Below are 17,203 nucleotides of genomic sequence, written 5' to 3'. Positions count from 1 at the left end.
AATAAGTGACCACAATACACAATAATAGCACGTTTATCAGCTGGCGGTGCTTTTTACAGGTTCATTCCTGAAATATTTGTATGACAATTGATCTTCAGACAGCACTTAAACTTTTTAATTACTATAATTACTACGATTAGTTGGACTCGGACCTCGTGTTGATCATGCAGGAGATCTGTTACGTTTCATTGCACAGTGGCCAAATCTTCAACAATCACCAGTTATGCATTCATCAACATTGAGACACTTGAACGTTTCCATTTTTTTGCATCCTCACGTGTTTTCTCCACACAGAGAACAAAAAAACAGCACGATCTGTTCACATCCAATCGGATCCGTTCACAGGATTCCCCCCCCCCCCCCCCCCACCCTGACCCCCCCCTGACCCCAGATCAGAGGCCAGCGACTCTTCAGACAATCACTCGCTCATTAAAGGCTTGATGCGCTACACAGCATCTCTCAGGGAGCAGCTCTTTTTCTGACTTTGCATTAAAAAGAGGGTTTAATATTTTTGCAAAATTAAAAAAAAAATTATAAAATAATTACTTTTTAGGATTTAAAAAAAATAATAATTTGGCATACGCCGCCAAAGTATGCCGGCGATGGAATCTGCCCAGACAAGGCTTTGATAAGGTGTGTGTACGTGTGTGTGTGTGTGTGTATACAGAGCACGACTTCACTGTCCAGACTGTATGACGAGCATTGTTACGTAGCACATGAAGTAAAAACTAAAAAAATATATATATTTACAGCTGTACGACGGTTTACCGCTAATTTTTTGCTGCTTTCGGGACAGTGAGGGAAAATCCACTGGTAAGCTATGAACCAATCGCCATGACAACACCCCCCACTGGGACAGTGAAATCCAACTCTGAATATGAAGTTGTTGTGTGTGTGTGATGCTTTTATTTTCCCTTGTTAGACTGTGAATCAGAGGGGTGGGACGGGGTTGTGAAAGGGGGATGTGCTGGCGAGAACGAGTGGCAACGCAACACTGTAAGTAAAATACTGTAGCAATAAGAACTGGAGGCATTTACTACTGTCATGTTTGCATTGTAAGATTATTTTTTATTTTATTACTATTTACTATTATTATTATTGTTCTTATTATGACTACTATTCTTCTATTACTATTAGCCTATTGTTGTTCTGTTCTATTTGCATGACGTTTCATTGCAATGAAACATTTTTGGGGGCTTATTTGTGTTTTTTCTCTTCTCATGATATTGTGAGTTTCGTGGGAGGGGAGGGGCTATCGGCAAGGTGGGGGGGGGGGGCAACGGGTTCGGGGGGCAAATTTTCACGTCGGTTCAAAGCAGATTCCTTTCACAAAGCTGGAAGAAGTTTTTAAATAAAAATGCTCTTATTTATACACGAACGATTTAAACTTTGTTGTACGATTTGAAAGGATTTTTTTTTTTCTGAAACCTTTGAATGTGTGAGTTGGTAGAACCAGTCAGTGAACGGCCCTTTTTCTGAACTGGCCTTAATGAACCGGATCAGAGACCACTAACCTGCGGCGGGGAGGGGAACCATGTTGGGGGGGGTAAACTATTCTGAATGTTATGGAGTAGCCTGTTCAGTGTGAGGGGCTGAACACACATCATTGCGCCTTTAACCGCTCCATCAACACAGAATGACAACGCTCAGCGCACAAAAAAAAAAAAAGCAGTCGCCGTGACGACTCGGACAAATTGCGCATTTTATTACACTGTTTGTAAAGCATTTCCTACACTTCATCAAACACTCCACCCCGAACCTCCTCCGGCTCCCTGTCCTTCCTTCGCACTTTGAGAGTGCATGTGAGAGTGCACGTGAGTGTGTGAGAGACGGAGAGAGAATGAGACGTTTTTTTTTGCTCTACCAATGCTTTGTAAACTTTCTTGATGCATTTTACACGTGGGAGCAAATTGGAGAGTAGTGTTGAAAAAAAAAAACACGTGTTAATTTATTGTTTAGAATGTCTTTGCATCCCAGCAAGAGCAAATAAAACAAATGTAGCAACCTGTAAACCCCGGAAACCTGGAAGGTGCTCGGGCTGCAGAAACCTCTTTTACACAGGACTAACAAACAAAAAAATACAATAAAATGAGACTTTTCTTTTGTCGTTTTCAAAGTGCCATAGCTAGTGAGGAGAGGACGGATTGGCAGAGTGGGGCGTAGATGCTTTACTGTGTGAGTTTACTTGAGAAACCAATCAAAACTAAAAGGAGAACTCCAAGGAACGTGTATTTTAATACACTGACAAACAAGTTTTTACATTTTATGCTTTTTTTTTCCTCATTTGATGAGAGGGGGACTCTGCTGGACTCTGAACTCTGACTCGACGATAAATCCATCAGCTCTACTGTAGTCTTTTTTTATTTTCACATGAGAATGAAAGAGTGTGTGTGTGTGTGTGTGTGTGTGTGTGTGTGTGTGTGTGTGTGTGTGTGTGTGTGTGTGTGTGTGTGTATTTGCATTAAGGGGAGCCACAAACAGCCACATGTGATGGATGGGCGGTGGGTTGAAGTTCAGATCTATGCAGGGCCCAAACCGAGTCCTCCTTTGAGATGTACATACAATGTGAAGGTCTGAAGTGATTCTTTTTGTTAAATTCTATATTTTATCGCTTTTGTAGACATTTTGTTGTGGGAAGAAAAAAAAATAAAAGAAATTTTATGGGTGCACATCTGCCTCGTTTTTCTGTCTCAAAAACACATCATTTGATTTGTATTATTTTATTCATAATAACAATAATAATTATATGTGTAGGTTAATTATAACAGCAATTAAACTGTACCAATATGAAAATAATTATAGTACAAAAATAGCATTTTCTTTTACTTTTGTAAAGTCTTTAACATCAGGATGTTATTAGTGCATTTCCCGGTATGATTCATGAGACACATATTTAATAATATCAACCTTTTTTTATAAGAAACATCTGCAAAACATGAATCCTTTGTACAAATTACAGTGATCTTTATCTCCAGTCACAGACATCTGTCCTCTATTTCCACTGCAAAGGAATCAGACGCAAGGACACCAAAGATCTTCTCTTCATGTGTGTGTGTGTGTGTGTGTGTGTGTGTGTTCAGGCATGTCTCTGTGCATGTCTTTGGTAAAAAGTGCACGTATTGTTCTTTCCCTACTTCCTGGGCCAAGGTTACACCACGGTTTCATTATCCTCTCCTTCTTCTCCTTCTTCTTCTTCTTCTTCTCTCCCCGATGACGTCGGCTTCGCCTCGCTGCCGTTCTCGCAGCCGTCCGGACACTTCCGCAAATCTGAACAACAGAAACATCAGTTAGCGACATGTCGCTCCAATAACGCAGTCATTACCACAAGAAAGAGAATACTGACAGGCCTGGGAGGAAGTCCACGCATCCGGCATGAATAATTTGGTTTGATTTGTTGGGAGAGAAATCTTGGAGAGGACGCAAGAAGAGGAAGGAGGAAGACACAACGCACCTTTGAAATATCAAAACAACTGTGTCTGAATGTTTGTGTTTGTTTGCCGGGCTTGTTTGTTTTCGAGCACAGTTGCTTTCCCGAGCGGTTATCCTCTAGATGCCGGTATCGTGCCTACCCAGAGACGTTAATTAATAGCTAATCAAAGCTAATGTCTCAGCAGCACATCGCCAGCACAAAGACATGATTAATATGTAATCAAAGGCCGTGGAGCACAAACGCACAAAGCAAGGCCCACCCCCACGCCTCAAACGCTACTGTTGTTACAGGAATAAACGAACACTCGCGGCTTAATTAGCTGGCTGTTGCCGTGTGTTGTCTTCATTTGAAGTTGTCGGGGATTTATCTCGGCGCCAACGTTGGCCTCCTGAGTGACGACACGGAGGTGACATGCGAATAAATGAATGCACAAGAAGAAGTAAAAACACACGACATGCACACACACACACGTTCATAATCAAACACACAGTCTGACCTGCGAGGCCCAGTCTGCGGCAGCAGGCGCCGCAAGAGTGTTTCTGCAGGAATCCGCTGATGGCGGCATCTCCGAGGTTATCCGGACCGAACAGCATCTCGCCCCGGCTTCCACTGCTGCAGGGTCGGGGAAACGGCTCGGCTCGGTTTATCAACATCCAAGATCATTCGTCAGGTTCGGAACGGGACGATTTCTGAAACCTACCTTTGATCGTCCGCCATGATGACTGTTGGATCGGTCAGCTCCTCTCCTACGCCTGCAAGAAAGGAAGCCATGAGTAGATAAAGACACACACACACACACACACACACACACACACTAAAGAGGAAGCTACCTTGGATATCCAGCACCAGAAGCTCTCTGCACGAGTACTCGTACGTCCAGTGGGAGAAGGCGAGCAGCGTTTCTTCCAGCGAACAGCAGGGGGCGATCTCTTCTCCGGTGTTGTTGTTGTACTTCCTGAAGTCCCCGGTCATATTCCTCTCAATGGTCAGCCACTGGCCGTTTGAATGCCAGAGGACCAGAGCTACGTCCAGGAACCTGGTGGGGAGAAAAGGTCAGTACATGCACAGACACACACACACATGTACGAGAGACGACGAGACACACACACACACACACACACACACACACACACACACACACACGTACGAGAGACGACGACACACACACACACACACACACACACACACACACACACCTTGGTGAGTGGTGCATCTCATCAGGTTTGACCTGGTTGAACACTTGCATCATCTTCTGGGCTGCTCTCTGCTGCTGGATCTCCTTCAGGGACGTCAAACAGAGGTCAACCATTCAAACTGTGGCTCTATATAACTACATCCAGAAAGTTCATCCACTGTTCAGGGTTCCCGCCGTGTGTGTGGACATTTTAGGACGACGTACCCTTAAACAGAGCTGCATCGCCGTGCTGCCGTGGAAGTACCTCTGCCAGGCACGAACCACCTCGGGCCTGAAGGCTTTCACCACGTAGACCAGGCCGGGTCTGAGCACGTCCCGCTCCGCCCAGGTACACAGCACCCTGAAGCCTCGCCGGAGACCCCCGTCCATAGAGCCCTCTTCGCTGGCGAGGGGCTGCAGCATCGCGGACAGGCCTCGCGGCGACCACGAGGAGGAGGCACCGGACTCCGGGTCGGTGTCGGAGGGTGCTTCCTCCAGAGAGTAGATGCTCACCTCTTCACCTCCTGCAGAGAGGGAGAACGTGAAGCCAACGGGAGGAGGAACAGTAACAATCAAGACATAGATTTACTGTGAAATTTAGATTAAATAAAATCACCCTTAATGGAGACGGGAGTGAAGGGAATGGTGTGAGCCAGTCTCATCAGATTGTTTCTCTCCATAGCTGCAAACACACAAACCCATCATGGTGAAACTACACAGGAGCTGAATATAATAACACAAAAAAGATGCACAATAAACCAAAATCAATTAATCAAACTTCATTTTCTGCATACAATCTCAATAATACCTGAATAGTGGGGATACAAGTTGTCAGTGGATTGGAACGCGGCGGTCTTCGCTGCAGGAAGCAAAAACAAAACATTAAATCACTTATAATAATACATGTATAAATTATATAAACATATTATAGGAGACATATCCAATCAGAAATACCTTCAGGGGCGATCCCACTCTGTAAACTGCAACATAAAGAAAACCATGTGATGTAATTATTACCCTCCCACAGTGGTTTGAAATCCAGGGATATTACGGCAGGTGGACTTACGAAGACCTGCGGCTTGCAGATCTGGCCCAGCTGTTCCACGCTGAATGAGTGGAGCTCCACACATCCTGGAGGCACAGATAATCAGACCAGACATGTTACACACTCTTATATTTCCTCTATGGTTCTAATGTTTCCACGATGACGACAGCATGTACCTGATGTGAAAACACTTGCTTCTGCAGCAAATCCATTGGGTCAAAATCTGAAAGAATTTACATTTTCAAACTCTTTAAAACAAAACCTACACTATAAGTAAATTAAACAATGCATGTTTTATTATGTCGCTGGGTTGATTACATGATAAATGACAAATCCTTATTAAATATGATCAAATACTGCCGGTCCTCACTGAGCTGGCTGAGGCTGGTTGATGCCGACCAACACGTAGCTTCTCCTCTGAGTCTCCGGTGCTTTCTCCAGGAAGCATCAGACAGTTGAGACTGTGTGGTCGCCTTTTATTCCCCCAATAAGAAACAAGTAACAGGATATAAAACAACACATCTAACAGGGTTTCATGATTCGGTCAGTGCATTACTGAACCAGCGTGTAGTAAATCTCTATCGGACATCTTACCGGGTCTGCGCTGCCCTCTTGTATCTTCACTGTCTTCCTGTTATGGCCTCTGCCTCTGCTGTGTAAAACCTGAGTGAAGTCGGAGGACTTGGACCACTCTGCAGAAACGATATGGACAATAAGGCAGCATGGTGACACAAACACACATTCAGAACACAACAGCAGACGTGAAGAACAGAAGAACAACGTTACCTCTGCTCCTGCTGCATCGTAGCGACGTGTCGTCCCTAAAACTCCTCCCATCAGACGAGCCCTCTTCGCTCATCGGTTCGCTGAGAGACGGAAACGATCCCCTCATCGGATTGCGGGGCGCCCCGGAGAAGGTCATGTTCTCCATGCTGGACGACAGGGACCTGCAGTGACCATAGAGACGGTCTCTGGGCAGACCCGCCCACCTGGGGGGCTTCCCAGGTCTCCCCCATTGGCTGAAATGTCTTGACCGAGAACTGGGCCGGCTGTCATCCTGAGAAAAGCCCGGATTGACCAAACCCTCGGAGATGTCTCGGGGGTCAGACAGGAGGACGGCGTTGCTAGAGGCTCTGGATACGTCGATATCAGACAGCTCCTCTTCCTCCTCATCCATGGAAGTCGTCTCCTGATTGGGATACAGGTGTGACTCACACGTCCAGAGTTTATGATGCGGCGACTCCGGGCCTCTGGGAGGAGACCCACCGCGGGACGGACTACAGGACTCACAGGGTGTGTGATCCCTGAAGCCACCGGGATGACCTCCGCCTATGTAAAAGTGGGCGGAGGAGGCGGGACACGCCGGTCTGGAGACTCCCAGGGAAACCTCACTGAGATGGTCAACGGTAGCAGACTGTGAATCCTAAGGAGAGGAAAAAATATGCGTAAAACAAATATATTTCTGAGAATACAGAACACGGAATTAAAATCTTCATCCCCGGCAGTAAGCACCTCCTTCACTCCTTCCTCTCCCTCCTCACTGTGACCTTGTCTTCCTCCCCGGCTCCCCCTCGCTGCAGCACCGCTCTCCTGAGACGCCAGCCTGCTCGCCGCCAGAGCGTGGCCCTTCAGCAGAGAAGGCGGGGTACTTCTACACAACTTGGGCATCACTCGCCGCACGCTGAGGGCATCGCAGTCCCCTCCGCCTCGGTGCGCGAGGGTCCAGCTGTGAGGGAGGAGATGCGGGGAGGAGGAGGCGGAGGCGGCGGCTCGACATTGGGCCAGGCGTGCCTCCTCCTGGTGGAGGCTGTCGGAGGCAGAGAGCAGCGTGAGGGTGTCCACGGCGAGCGCCGACAGGTCCTGGAGTTGACCCAGCTGACAGTCCAACTCCAACAGGCTGTCCTTGATGAAGACGACCTTGTCCGAGACCTTCCCCAGCATCATGCACATCTCCTCGGCTCTGGTAGAACGACAAAAGAAACTTGTTTTTACACCTTTTTAGAATCACAAGATCATCAACGTCATCTTCTGCAAGGTGAAACTGAAAGCCCACTAAGTTGCAACCAGTTGTGATTTTGCCAGAGAGGCTGGAAGGTCTCCTCTCAGATGACACAAAACAAGGAGAGTCCTTTTATTTCCTACACTCCTGGTTCCTACCAATCAATCAGAATAGGAATCAAACCTCTCAGCTGTGACTCGCATCCTGTTGGTCTGGCTGCTGTGGAGGCCGTCCGTCTTCTCGTGGAAGTAAGCCTGAACACAAGTCTCCTCAAACTCGTGGAGCCTCTTACAATCCTGGCGGCCCAGGAAGAGCTCTGGTAAGGGCGGGTAAGACGGGAGAAGTGACATCACACACAGACGCCGACTTTGACGATTCGTATTGATATCACACACACACACTGCAGTACTCACTGAGTCCAGAGCCCCTCTCCTCCCGCTCGGCGTCTCCATTAATTCTCCTGTAGACGGCTCTCACACTTGAGGTCATGTGACTGAGGAGGATGAGGGGCGGAGGCAGCCACGGCCTGTCCTGATAGGTCATTATGTAGCGATACCGGTTGTACTTCCACAGCTTATTGGACGTTGACGCCATGTCGAAGTAGATGTTGCTGTTATTGAGAAGACAACATTCATTTAAATTAAACTTTTCCTCGTTATTGTAGGGTAAAAAAACAACAACTTTATAAAATATCTTACTTGAAAAATGCAATGAGAATGTTGACCATGATGATGTACTGGAAGAACAAATAGACCGCCTGGAGGAACGCCGTGAGAAAGGAAGCAGGAGGACACGGATAATCGCCGTCACATGCTGTCACCTCTAACACCAAAACACACACACACACACACACACACACACACACACACACACACACACACACACACACACACACACACACACACACACACACACACACACACACACACACACACACACACACACACACACACACACACACACACCTTCAATCCAGCGTTCACAGTAGGAACACACTGCAAAACACCACGGGGTCTTTCACATAATCAATGTCACAGATACTTAAAGACATGACTGTATCATTCTGAATTTTGAATTTTAGCACCTCGACTAAAACAGCGTAACAATTAATTTGGAGCTCAACTTGAAGCTTTGCAGTCCATCGGCATCTTCAGTGTACGCACGTGTGCAGCATCAGCATCACGCTGCTCTTACACAGTTTTACATCACCTGATCTGCATGCGTCTCCTCACAACGCAGAGGTAAGTGAACGCTAAGCGCCTGCACGAAGAACCTCAACAGGAGTTATTTGTTGTGCCATGTTGTATTTTACTATATCCGAACAGGAACTAAAGTTAGATCAACTCTTTCGGCGTCTCCAACTTCACACTGCTGCTCATTAAGAGATTAAATCCTTGCAGAGATAAGTAAGAGCGGTGCCCTGAGCTATTTTATTTTGCCTCTAAGCAAAATGTTCTGTGAGGTAAAGTTCTCTCTGGTTAGCAGAGATGCGTTGTATGTGTAAAAATGAGAAAAAGTGAAGTTGCAATGCTGCCAAAGCATTAAAGTGGTCTAAAATCACACCCACTTTGCTTGTAATAAAAAAGGGGAACGCTGTACGTTTACTTTTCCATATACGGTGCATCACCATCAGAGCTAATAATAATCATTTATATGACTTTTTTAGCTACTCAAAGACAGTTGAATTGCTTTTAAAAACAGCATCTCGTGTTTGCTGTTGAACCACTAACGGTCGAGCTCTGACGCGTAGACCTCTCCGTAGATCATCCAGTACGGCTGGAAGACTATGTCTCGAGCTAGGCTCCAGGACGGGTCCTCGTCTGGGGACAGGATGGCTTTCCTGGACACCCCGAAGCTCAGCAGCACAATCGTCATCATCACCACGATGAAGAACATGTTTCTGGTCTGAGAACACAGACAGAGAGAGGGGTGAGGGGTCTTTCTTCCACTCCGAGCACTCGTGAACGGTCTCCACCCACCATCTTGGTGATCATGGTGATGTAAGGGCCCGCGTGCTGGTTGACAGCCAGCAGATCCAACACCCTGACGAACCAGAAAATGACGTCCAGGCAGTAGCAGATGCGTCCTGCCGTCCGGTAGGGATGAGCGTGCCAACGCAGCACCAGCCCGACGAGGAAGAGGAGGATGGCGATGAAATCCGACACGTTCCAGTACTCCGAGAACCAAACCTTCAGCTTCTGGCTCAGGTTCCTCGGCTCCGACATTAGCACCTAGTTAGGGGTTTTATAGTTGGACACGTTACAAATGAGAGAGGAGAAACAAAGAGGAGAACGTGCGTCTCCATCGGCTCTCTGACCTCTCTGGTTTTCTCCACTGCAGTGGACAAGATGTACGCGATGACCAGCCACTCCTGCGCGCTGGGTTGATTCCCCATCTTCACCAGGACCACGAAGGAGAACAACATCAGAAAGGCCAAGTAGGACATCTAAAGTGGAAACACAAAAAAAAACCTGTAAATGTGAGATATGGAGAGATTAGACAAATACATTCCCACACAAGCTGCATCAAAGACACGTACTGTGTGAAACCAGAACTTGACAACAGGAGCCGTGTAGAACTCATAGAGTCTTGTGATCCAGAAAAGACACCGCACGCTGATGGAGGACAGAGTCTCCGACACATGACCCAAACACTTGCCATGTAGCGACGGGCCTCGCTCTGCGTCCCGGCTGCCCTGTGAGAGGAGAGAAGATACCGAGGCCGTGAGGATTCGGGTTCCAAGCGCTGGATAAAATGCACTACTTTGCACTTTACCGTGCGACCGGTCCCCTCGTTGGACGGCGGCGTCTTCACGGGCTCGAGTCCAAACAGCATCGTCTCGTGGGACTGCGGTACGTGGCACATTTCCGCTTTGCTTTTGAACTCGAGCAGCAAGATGGCGGGGGGCAGGAGAAGGCTCAAAATGATCTGAAGGAATGTCACGTAAGCTTTTACGGCGATGCAGAAACCCCAAAACACTCAGGTTTATCAGGTCTCCCTTGTGAACGAGACCCTGGGTTAAATAAAAAAAATAAATCTGACAACTCACCTTCACGTAGGAGTTTTTCCTCATGTTGAGCGGACCGGTCCAGAGATCCGTGAGGAGGGTCTGAGTGCAGGAGTGTGAGACGAATGGTCTGTGACAGGAGGAGACAGCCATCTGCAGACAGGTGAAGTGGCTCCACGCCTCCATCTCTGAAGTCAACAGCTTCATGGCCATCTGCTCGTTCTGACGAAACGCACAGTCTAACACGTCCACTGCCAGCTGACCAAACTCACTACGACACGAGGAGACAGGAGGGACGTGAACATCTGCACCGCCGACACCAAGCAGAGCGTTAAAACCACGGGAACTTAAAGGATCTTTTAAAGACTCTCATACTGCACAAGAGTACAGCGTTATTTAAACAGTCAGAACTACTGACAGGGACTTAAATCCTGTTAGAAACCGTTATTAGGTTGCGACTGTCCCAAAGTAACGACTACCGACTACGAAAGGGACAATATGAAGATTTTATGTCAAGATTATACGGGCAAAATAATCACGATTCACAATATTACACTGATAATCATCAAAATATGCTTAAAATGGCACTTCAACATACTCTAACATACTTATTGCATGAAATGACATATTTTTTAGTGAACGACAACCAAATTATCTTAAATAAGATGACGGTTAATCATGAGGTGTTCCTGCATATATAAAGGACAAAATACAGTTTAAATATATATTTTTTTATCCTGTATTTTTTTTTAAATCCGGCTTTATTTTTCACTTTTCTATGACATTGAGCTAGACAGCTTTTTCAAGTCACTCATCACAATATATCTCAATGATGAAAATTCACCACAGCGTTATATTGAGTGTTGTTTCAGTGACTGACACACACACACACACACACACACACACACACACACACACACACACACACACACACACACACACACACACACACACACACACACACACAGTAACACACACTCACAGTGAATACGTCTTGAAGCGCTCCGAGATGTTGTCGTCCATGCTGCTCTGCCGCGCCTCGAAGGCCATGGAGCGGTAGAGCTTACAGGCCACCGTGGCCCGAGCCAGCGCTTCCTCCCCGTGCTGCCACAGGAACAGCGCCATCTGCTGGCGCTGATGGAGCACGGCCCACACGAACAGATCGTTGAAGTTGAAGGGAACCAGCAGCGGAGCCTCGCCGAGACCAGGGCTCGACGCCGTCTCCTGACTGCTCCCGGGCGCTGCATCTCGCTGCTAGATGGGAAAAGTCAGAGTTTCACACCTTTTGTTTCAACAGCAACACATACTGTTTAAAATCACCAACCGACCTTGGGTTTGTAGGGCTGAGCTGTTCTAAAGAACTGCAGGTCCTGGAGAGACCTGCCCCTGGAAGGGTTTGATAGAAATCCCCGTCTGTGCTTAGACAAGTGAGAGGAAGAGTCCCGTCTGACCTCCTGTGCTCAAACCCAAACAACAACAGAGAGTGCATCACATGTGAGAAAGGCCAAGTGTGATTACAATCACAGGTCAAAATGTTTTTTAAAGGACATTTCTAAAAAAAAAAAATAAAACGGAAGAGTTGCAGCCATTGATGCTCACTTTCTGCTGCAGGCGGGTGTAGGCGGCTCGGAAGTGTTTCCGTGTGTAGGTGCTGCGGTACGCTCCACCTATCAGGTACTCTATCACCAAGCCCATGTCAATGATAGAGAGACGGTAACCTATAGGAAGAGAGCTCTGCGCGCACACACACACACACACACACACACACACAAAAGTTATGTTTTAAGACTTTTAGTCAACTAAAAACACAGGATATGGTTTACTAAACATGATTAAAAACTAACAAGGACATTTGACACAGGACTAAAGCTGAGTATAGAAGTAGCTGACATGAACACGACAGTAAACAGTGTGTCTGTGGGTAAATTTAATATCCATGTGACTAATCGGCGGTCTCATCCTCACTACTCACCTGCTTTGCATCTTCAACGAGGTGTCGCAGGAAGCGGTCCGTCTGCCCCTGGAGGCCACGAAGAGAAACATGTATTATTATTATTATTTTATTGAGAGAGAATAGACAAGTAAACAGAAAACACCAACTACCAAATCAGAGCAAAAGCAAAGATCTACTGGATACTTTTTTTTTCTTTAACACGGTTGCACGTCGCACACACAGCAGCAGTCCTGGGATCCTTAGCTTGTTTCTTAGGGGGGACTTATTATCCCGGAGTTATGAATAAATAAACAGGCTTTAATACTCAAAAGGCAAGTGTGGAGAATGCCGTGTGTGTGAGTGCACTGATGACAAAGAGCCTTGTGATCTCAAAAGCATCCTAAAAACAACAACTGGGAAAAAAACACCCCCGAATGCAATTGACCAGGAAACACAGAGATTATTGGTGCAAAACACTTACACTGCATTATTGTGATTTCCATCAAAGCCACAGTTTTGGGGAATTTGTGCTTCGAGAATCACAAACAAAAAGAACTGAATTTGTCTACTAAAGTGCGAGCCGAGGGAGAGAACACAAGAGCAAATACAAAAAGTACTTTGGGGTGAAAGTATTTACGAAAAACACATTTTTAATGTGTTGTTTTTGTTTTAACTTCCATGTCGTATTTCTATTCATGACCAACGAGATATGTAAATAAAAAAAATGGCGTCTGCCAACCTCAGAAGTAGTAAATATATTATAATAACCGTGTTATAGAGCTCCTCCAGGCGATCCACGGTGAGGAAGCGGCTCATCGTCATGCCGTTGTCAATCAGCAGTTTGACAAAACTGACCCGGTCCATCACCAGAGCGTCCAGCATGGCCTGCTCCAGGGAGCCCACCTGCACACAGCATGTACATAACTATCTTTGTTTACAGTGAACAACATGTGCAATAGCAGCATATAACTGCAGCCTCACCTTCCAATGCTGTCCGTACACCAGGACATCCTTCTGTGCGATGTCGGCCCGGTCCCAGGCCAGAGCCATGCTCAGCTGCTCTGCAGGGCTGGCCTTGGTGCCTGTTCATCACACACAACAACAACAGTCATTCATAGCCTATAGAGCACCATCCTCACATCTGAGGATTTGAGTTGTCAGAGCAGGGAAAGCCCACGTCTGACATCACCGATTCTTCCATTGTCAAGTGCACAATGACAACCCTGAGACTCCTACAGAGAAAGCAGCGGTTGTTGTTGCTGATGTTATGGATCACACCGGTGGTTTCCCTGCAGTGACAACTCAAACGTCTGAGAGGAGAAACACACGTACCCTTGAGACTAGTCGTCAGAATGGCTGCATCGGGTGCCGTCTGGTCCTCCGACTCCGAGTCAAAGATGGTTATCTGTCGTCCGAAAGACATATTCAAGTAGTAGTGAGTAGCGCCGAGATCACAGCGTTCCCATTCCCGAACGGCGTTTGACTCACGGACTGTCTGTGATCCATACACTCCAGGAGGAGATCGTAAAGCTGGGAGGCCTCGGCCATCTCGACTCCAAACACGCCTCCGATCCTGACGAGGAAGTCCTCTTTGATGTCAGCATCCAGGTGCCTGAAGACATTCAGCGTGAGTTACACATGTGACGGTGACGGCATGGCAACGCGATTCGACTGCTGCCGTCGATTCAGGGAGGAATGAAGCGTTGCAATACCTGGCAATGGCAGTCTGCTTGTGTAAGAAGGCCAGCAGGTCGGCAGCCCTGCCCGAGCCCTCGAACACAAACACTGGCACGGGGGGAACGCTGCTAACATAGTCCAGCACCGTGGACACGATGCCGGGGCCTCCCTCCACCACCACACACACCACGGGCACTCCTTGGTTCAGGCCTACAGAGACCACATCAAACCCCTGAGCTTCTCCCTCGTCTAGTTTGTATCGCACCAAAACAAAACACACACTGGCGGACTCACGAGGGTGTATCTTCTGCAGGTGGATGTGTTTCTCCAGCTTCCTCCTCAGGCCTTGTTGGCAGCCATGTTTCCCCAGCGTCCCGTCGTCCACCAACAGGAAGTGGGAGTGGAAACCGTTTAGACAGGCCCTCTTGCTGAGAGGGTTCCCCAGCGGCTGGTAGGGCCTGAACACCTGAACGAGCCAAACGGGAGTCAAGTATTACCACATAGTCAGTGTTAATCTCATTGAATGATACATAAGATTAAATCCATCACATCTCTGCCTATAAGATCCATGTTGTTGTCGATGACTCCCCATGGCGTGACGCCGACTGTGTTCCTCATCCGGAGGTTGTGGCCTCCGAACGTTTTCACCGCCTCGCCCACGTACTTAGACACACCTGGAGGGGAGGGAAACCTGAATGCACGGCAAATAAACGATTCAACTGTACAAATAAAGACGGCATTACTAGAGCATCTGAACAACAGCACAGCAAACAGAAACGTACACGCAATCAAGTGTTGTTCAAGAGCCCCACACATGCAGATCACCTGCCTGTATTAATGCCGTCGGTGAGGATCCACGCCCCGGTGCTGAGGGCGGCGTTGATCAGCCCTTTACTGAAGGCCTGCTTGACTTTAGGGGGCAGGGTGAAGTTCTCCGAGCCCCCCTGGACGGTCAGGAGCAGCTTGGGTCTCTCCATCTGCCACTCGCGCAGCATCAGCTGGAGCAGCGCCTCGGGCTTCGAGTCCACGGCCACCCGGACGTACTGGACGAAACACAGGGGAACCTTTTAGGGGCCGAGAGGTTCTTTGTGCTCTGCCAGTGTGAAGGAGATACTATCTCTGCTCATAGCAAGGCAACGCTTGTTGATACAATATTCCAAAAAGCCAAATCCGTTTTGGCATTGACCTTGAATTTGGAGTAATCTCTTGCAGCATGGGGAGTTATAAAACATGTGATATGATAATTGAGTACCAACTTGTTGTTTCCCCTAGAAACCCATGTAGTGTCAGGAGACCGTCACAGACCTTGGCCCGGCAGACGCGGGTAGCAGTGTCCTGAAAGTCCACGATCCCGTAGGCGTTGGTGGGACTGGCTTTGGTGTGGAGTTCTATGGACCAGTCCTCTTCCAGGTCCTGTCCAGGACCGGGATAAAGGGATATGGGGGGGTGGGACTCCTGCCAATCGTGCTCCCCCATCAAGCGGCCACAGCAACATCTGACCAAACAAAGATTATGCAACAGAGCGCAGCAGGTGGAGGGAGGCAGCAGACATTCAGAGAGACTTTTAATTGTGTGCCTAAAACAACATTCACTAACATTATATTACTATTTAAAGTGGGAATTTGCTAGTAAAGCAGTATTGCTGGGTATTCGTCTCCCTTCCTGCCTCCCTCGCTTTCCTCTTCACCTCCCTTTGTCCTTGCATCTACGTCTGCGTGTGTTTATTGTTATACAACCCATGATATTCACACACATCCACCCATGCATTCATAAATCTCCCACACTGCCGATACCACTAAAAACACCTTAGAAATGAAAACATTAAAAAAGTTAATTAATTTCTGGACCTGCACTGACACGCAACTTTGTTGGAATAAGGGGGGGGCGGGGCATAGGAGGGGAATGTCAGTGGGTTTGAGGACGGTACGAAAACACACAGTTCATACACTATACCTGATCAAGTTTTGGCATACTTGACACACGGGAGTACATCTGTAAGAAACAGGAAATAACACATTATCAAAGAATCCACATGGTCTCTATTCCTGGAAGTAAAGGGCTGAGTGCCAAATAGTTTTGCTCTCGGAAAAAAAAGATGTTGTTTCCAACCACTGCTGATGATATCATACAACGTTCCAGCTCAACAAATCACCCCGGAAATCATAAAAAAAAAATATGTTCTCTGGAAACAACGCAGTCGGAGTCTAGTTTACCTATGTAGGTCCCGAGATGAAGAGATGAACTTTACACATTCCCTCTTGAAGAAGGTTTCCTCAATCCAAGACTTTCGTGACTGGAATAAGAAGAGAGCATTTTTTTTTTTTTAACTTACAGTACACACAGATCCTGGAGCAGCTAAGCAACTATCTTCTGAAATGCATTGTCAAACTCAACCTCAGGCAAAGAAGCTGAAAGGAAAAATGTAATCAGTGACCTTCTCAGTGAAGCTCATCGCAGTGCCGGCAGCAGCCTACATACTGGACTCACGGGGGAACTAACTTCTGGGTCCCTCCCCTTTTTGTAAAAAAAAACCTGAACCACTAGCAGTCTTGAAAACACTGGCGGGACGCGACGGTCTTTTCTTCGTGCTTCGCCTGGTCTTTCAAGGTCCGTCCCGCTCCTACGGTCCGTTTCCCAGACAAGATTTAACAATGGCCTTACTGAGTAAAGAATTGCTGGTTGGAAACGTGCACACATCCTCTTCCTGAGATTAACACACACGGCTGGGAGGGAGTTAGTGTGTGTGTGTGTGTGTGTGTGTGTGTGTGTGTGTGTGTGTGTGTCCTGCCTCCCTGGATCACAATGTGTAAACACCAAACAGTGAATCTGAACTACAGCTGATTTAGCTCACATGTGTTTTATATAATAAATAAACTTCAGTGTATAGACAATAAAAATCTCTGGTTTTGCCATGTGTTGCAGCCATAACTACCAAAAT

General features: G+C 47.2%; 1 protein-coding gene across 3 annotated transcripts; it reads right to left on the bottom strand.

Annotated features, from left to right (window-relative positions):
• Positions 1 to 1,285: 1,285 nt before the first annotated feature.
• Positions 1,286 to 16,918, bottom strand: trpm6 (transient receptor potential cation channel, subfamily M, member 6). Of its 3 annotated transcripts, none has more exons than XM_084025117.1 (40): positions 16,700 to 16,918; positions 16,479 to 16,558; positions 16,219 to 16,257; positions 15,571 to 15,760; positions 15,095 to 15,308; positions 14,815 to 14,939; positions 14,560 to 14,731; positions 14,301 to 14,475; positions 14,077 to 14,200; positions 13,921 to 13,993; positions 13,570 to 13,670; positions 13,357 to 13,491; positions 12,628 to 12,675; positions 12,255 to 12,389; positions 11,984 to 12,109; positions 11,638 to 11,909; positions 10,698 to 10,926; positions 10,424 to 10,576; positions 10,188 to 10,343; positions 9,966 to 10,094; positions 9,628 to 9,879; positions 9,379 to 9,553; positions 8,347 to 8,470; positions 8,062 to 8,258; positions 7,832 to 7,964; positions 7,162 to 7,609; positions 6,436 to 7,072; positions 6,244 to 6,341; positions 6,020 to 6,122; positions 5,826 to 5,872; positions 5,671 to 5,735; positions 5,559 to 5,584; positions 5,413 to 5,463; positions 5,221 to 5,286; positions 4,830 to 5,128; positions 4,627 to 4,709; positions 4,261 to 4,466; positions 4,131 to 4,182; positions 3,927 to 4,042; positions 1,286 to 3,267 (listed from the first exon to the last, which is right to left on the bottom strand). In XM_084025117.1, the coding sequence occupies exons 1-40, from the start codon at positions 16,715 to 16,717 to the stop codon at positions 3,149 to 3,151; spliced, it is 5,991 nt and encodes a 1,996-aa protein (XP_083881243.1). In that variant the 5' UTR covers positions 16,718 to 16,918; the 3' UTR covers positions 1,286 to 3,148. The 3 variants fall into 3 exon arrangements, with proteins under 3 accessions (XP_083881243.1, XP_083881245.1, XP_083881244.1); XM_084025119.1 differs by having other exon boundaries at positions 3,927 to 4,039; XM_084025118.1 differs by having other exon boundaries at positions 11,638 to 11,906.
• Between the last annotated feature and the right edge of the window lie 285 nt (positions 16,919 to 17,203).

Source organism: Eutrigla gurnardus (genome assembly GCF_963514095.1).
Source record: "Eutrigla gurnardus genome assembly, chromosome: 13".
NCBI lineage: Eukaryota > Metazoa > Chordata > Actinopteri > Perciformes > Triglidae > Eutrigla > Eutrigla gurnardus.
Note: the sequence above shows the minus strand (reverse complement) of the source record. Positions and strands in the feature narration are given on the sequence as shown.

Coding starts and splice junctions, on each gene's coding strand:
- trpm6 (XM_084025117.1), bottom strand. Junction 12,676..13,356: donor TGGAGGAGCTCTATAACACG/GTTATTATAATA, acceptor CGTGGCCTCCAG/GGGCAGACGGACCGCTTCCT. Junction 10,095..10,187: donor TCAAGTTCTGGTTTCACACA/GTACGTGTCTTT, acceptor TTTCCACTTTAG/ATGTCCTACTTGGCCTTTCT.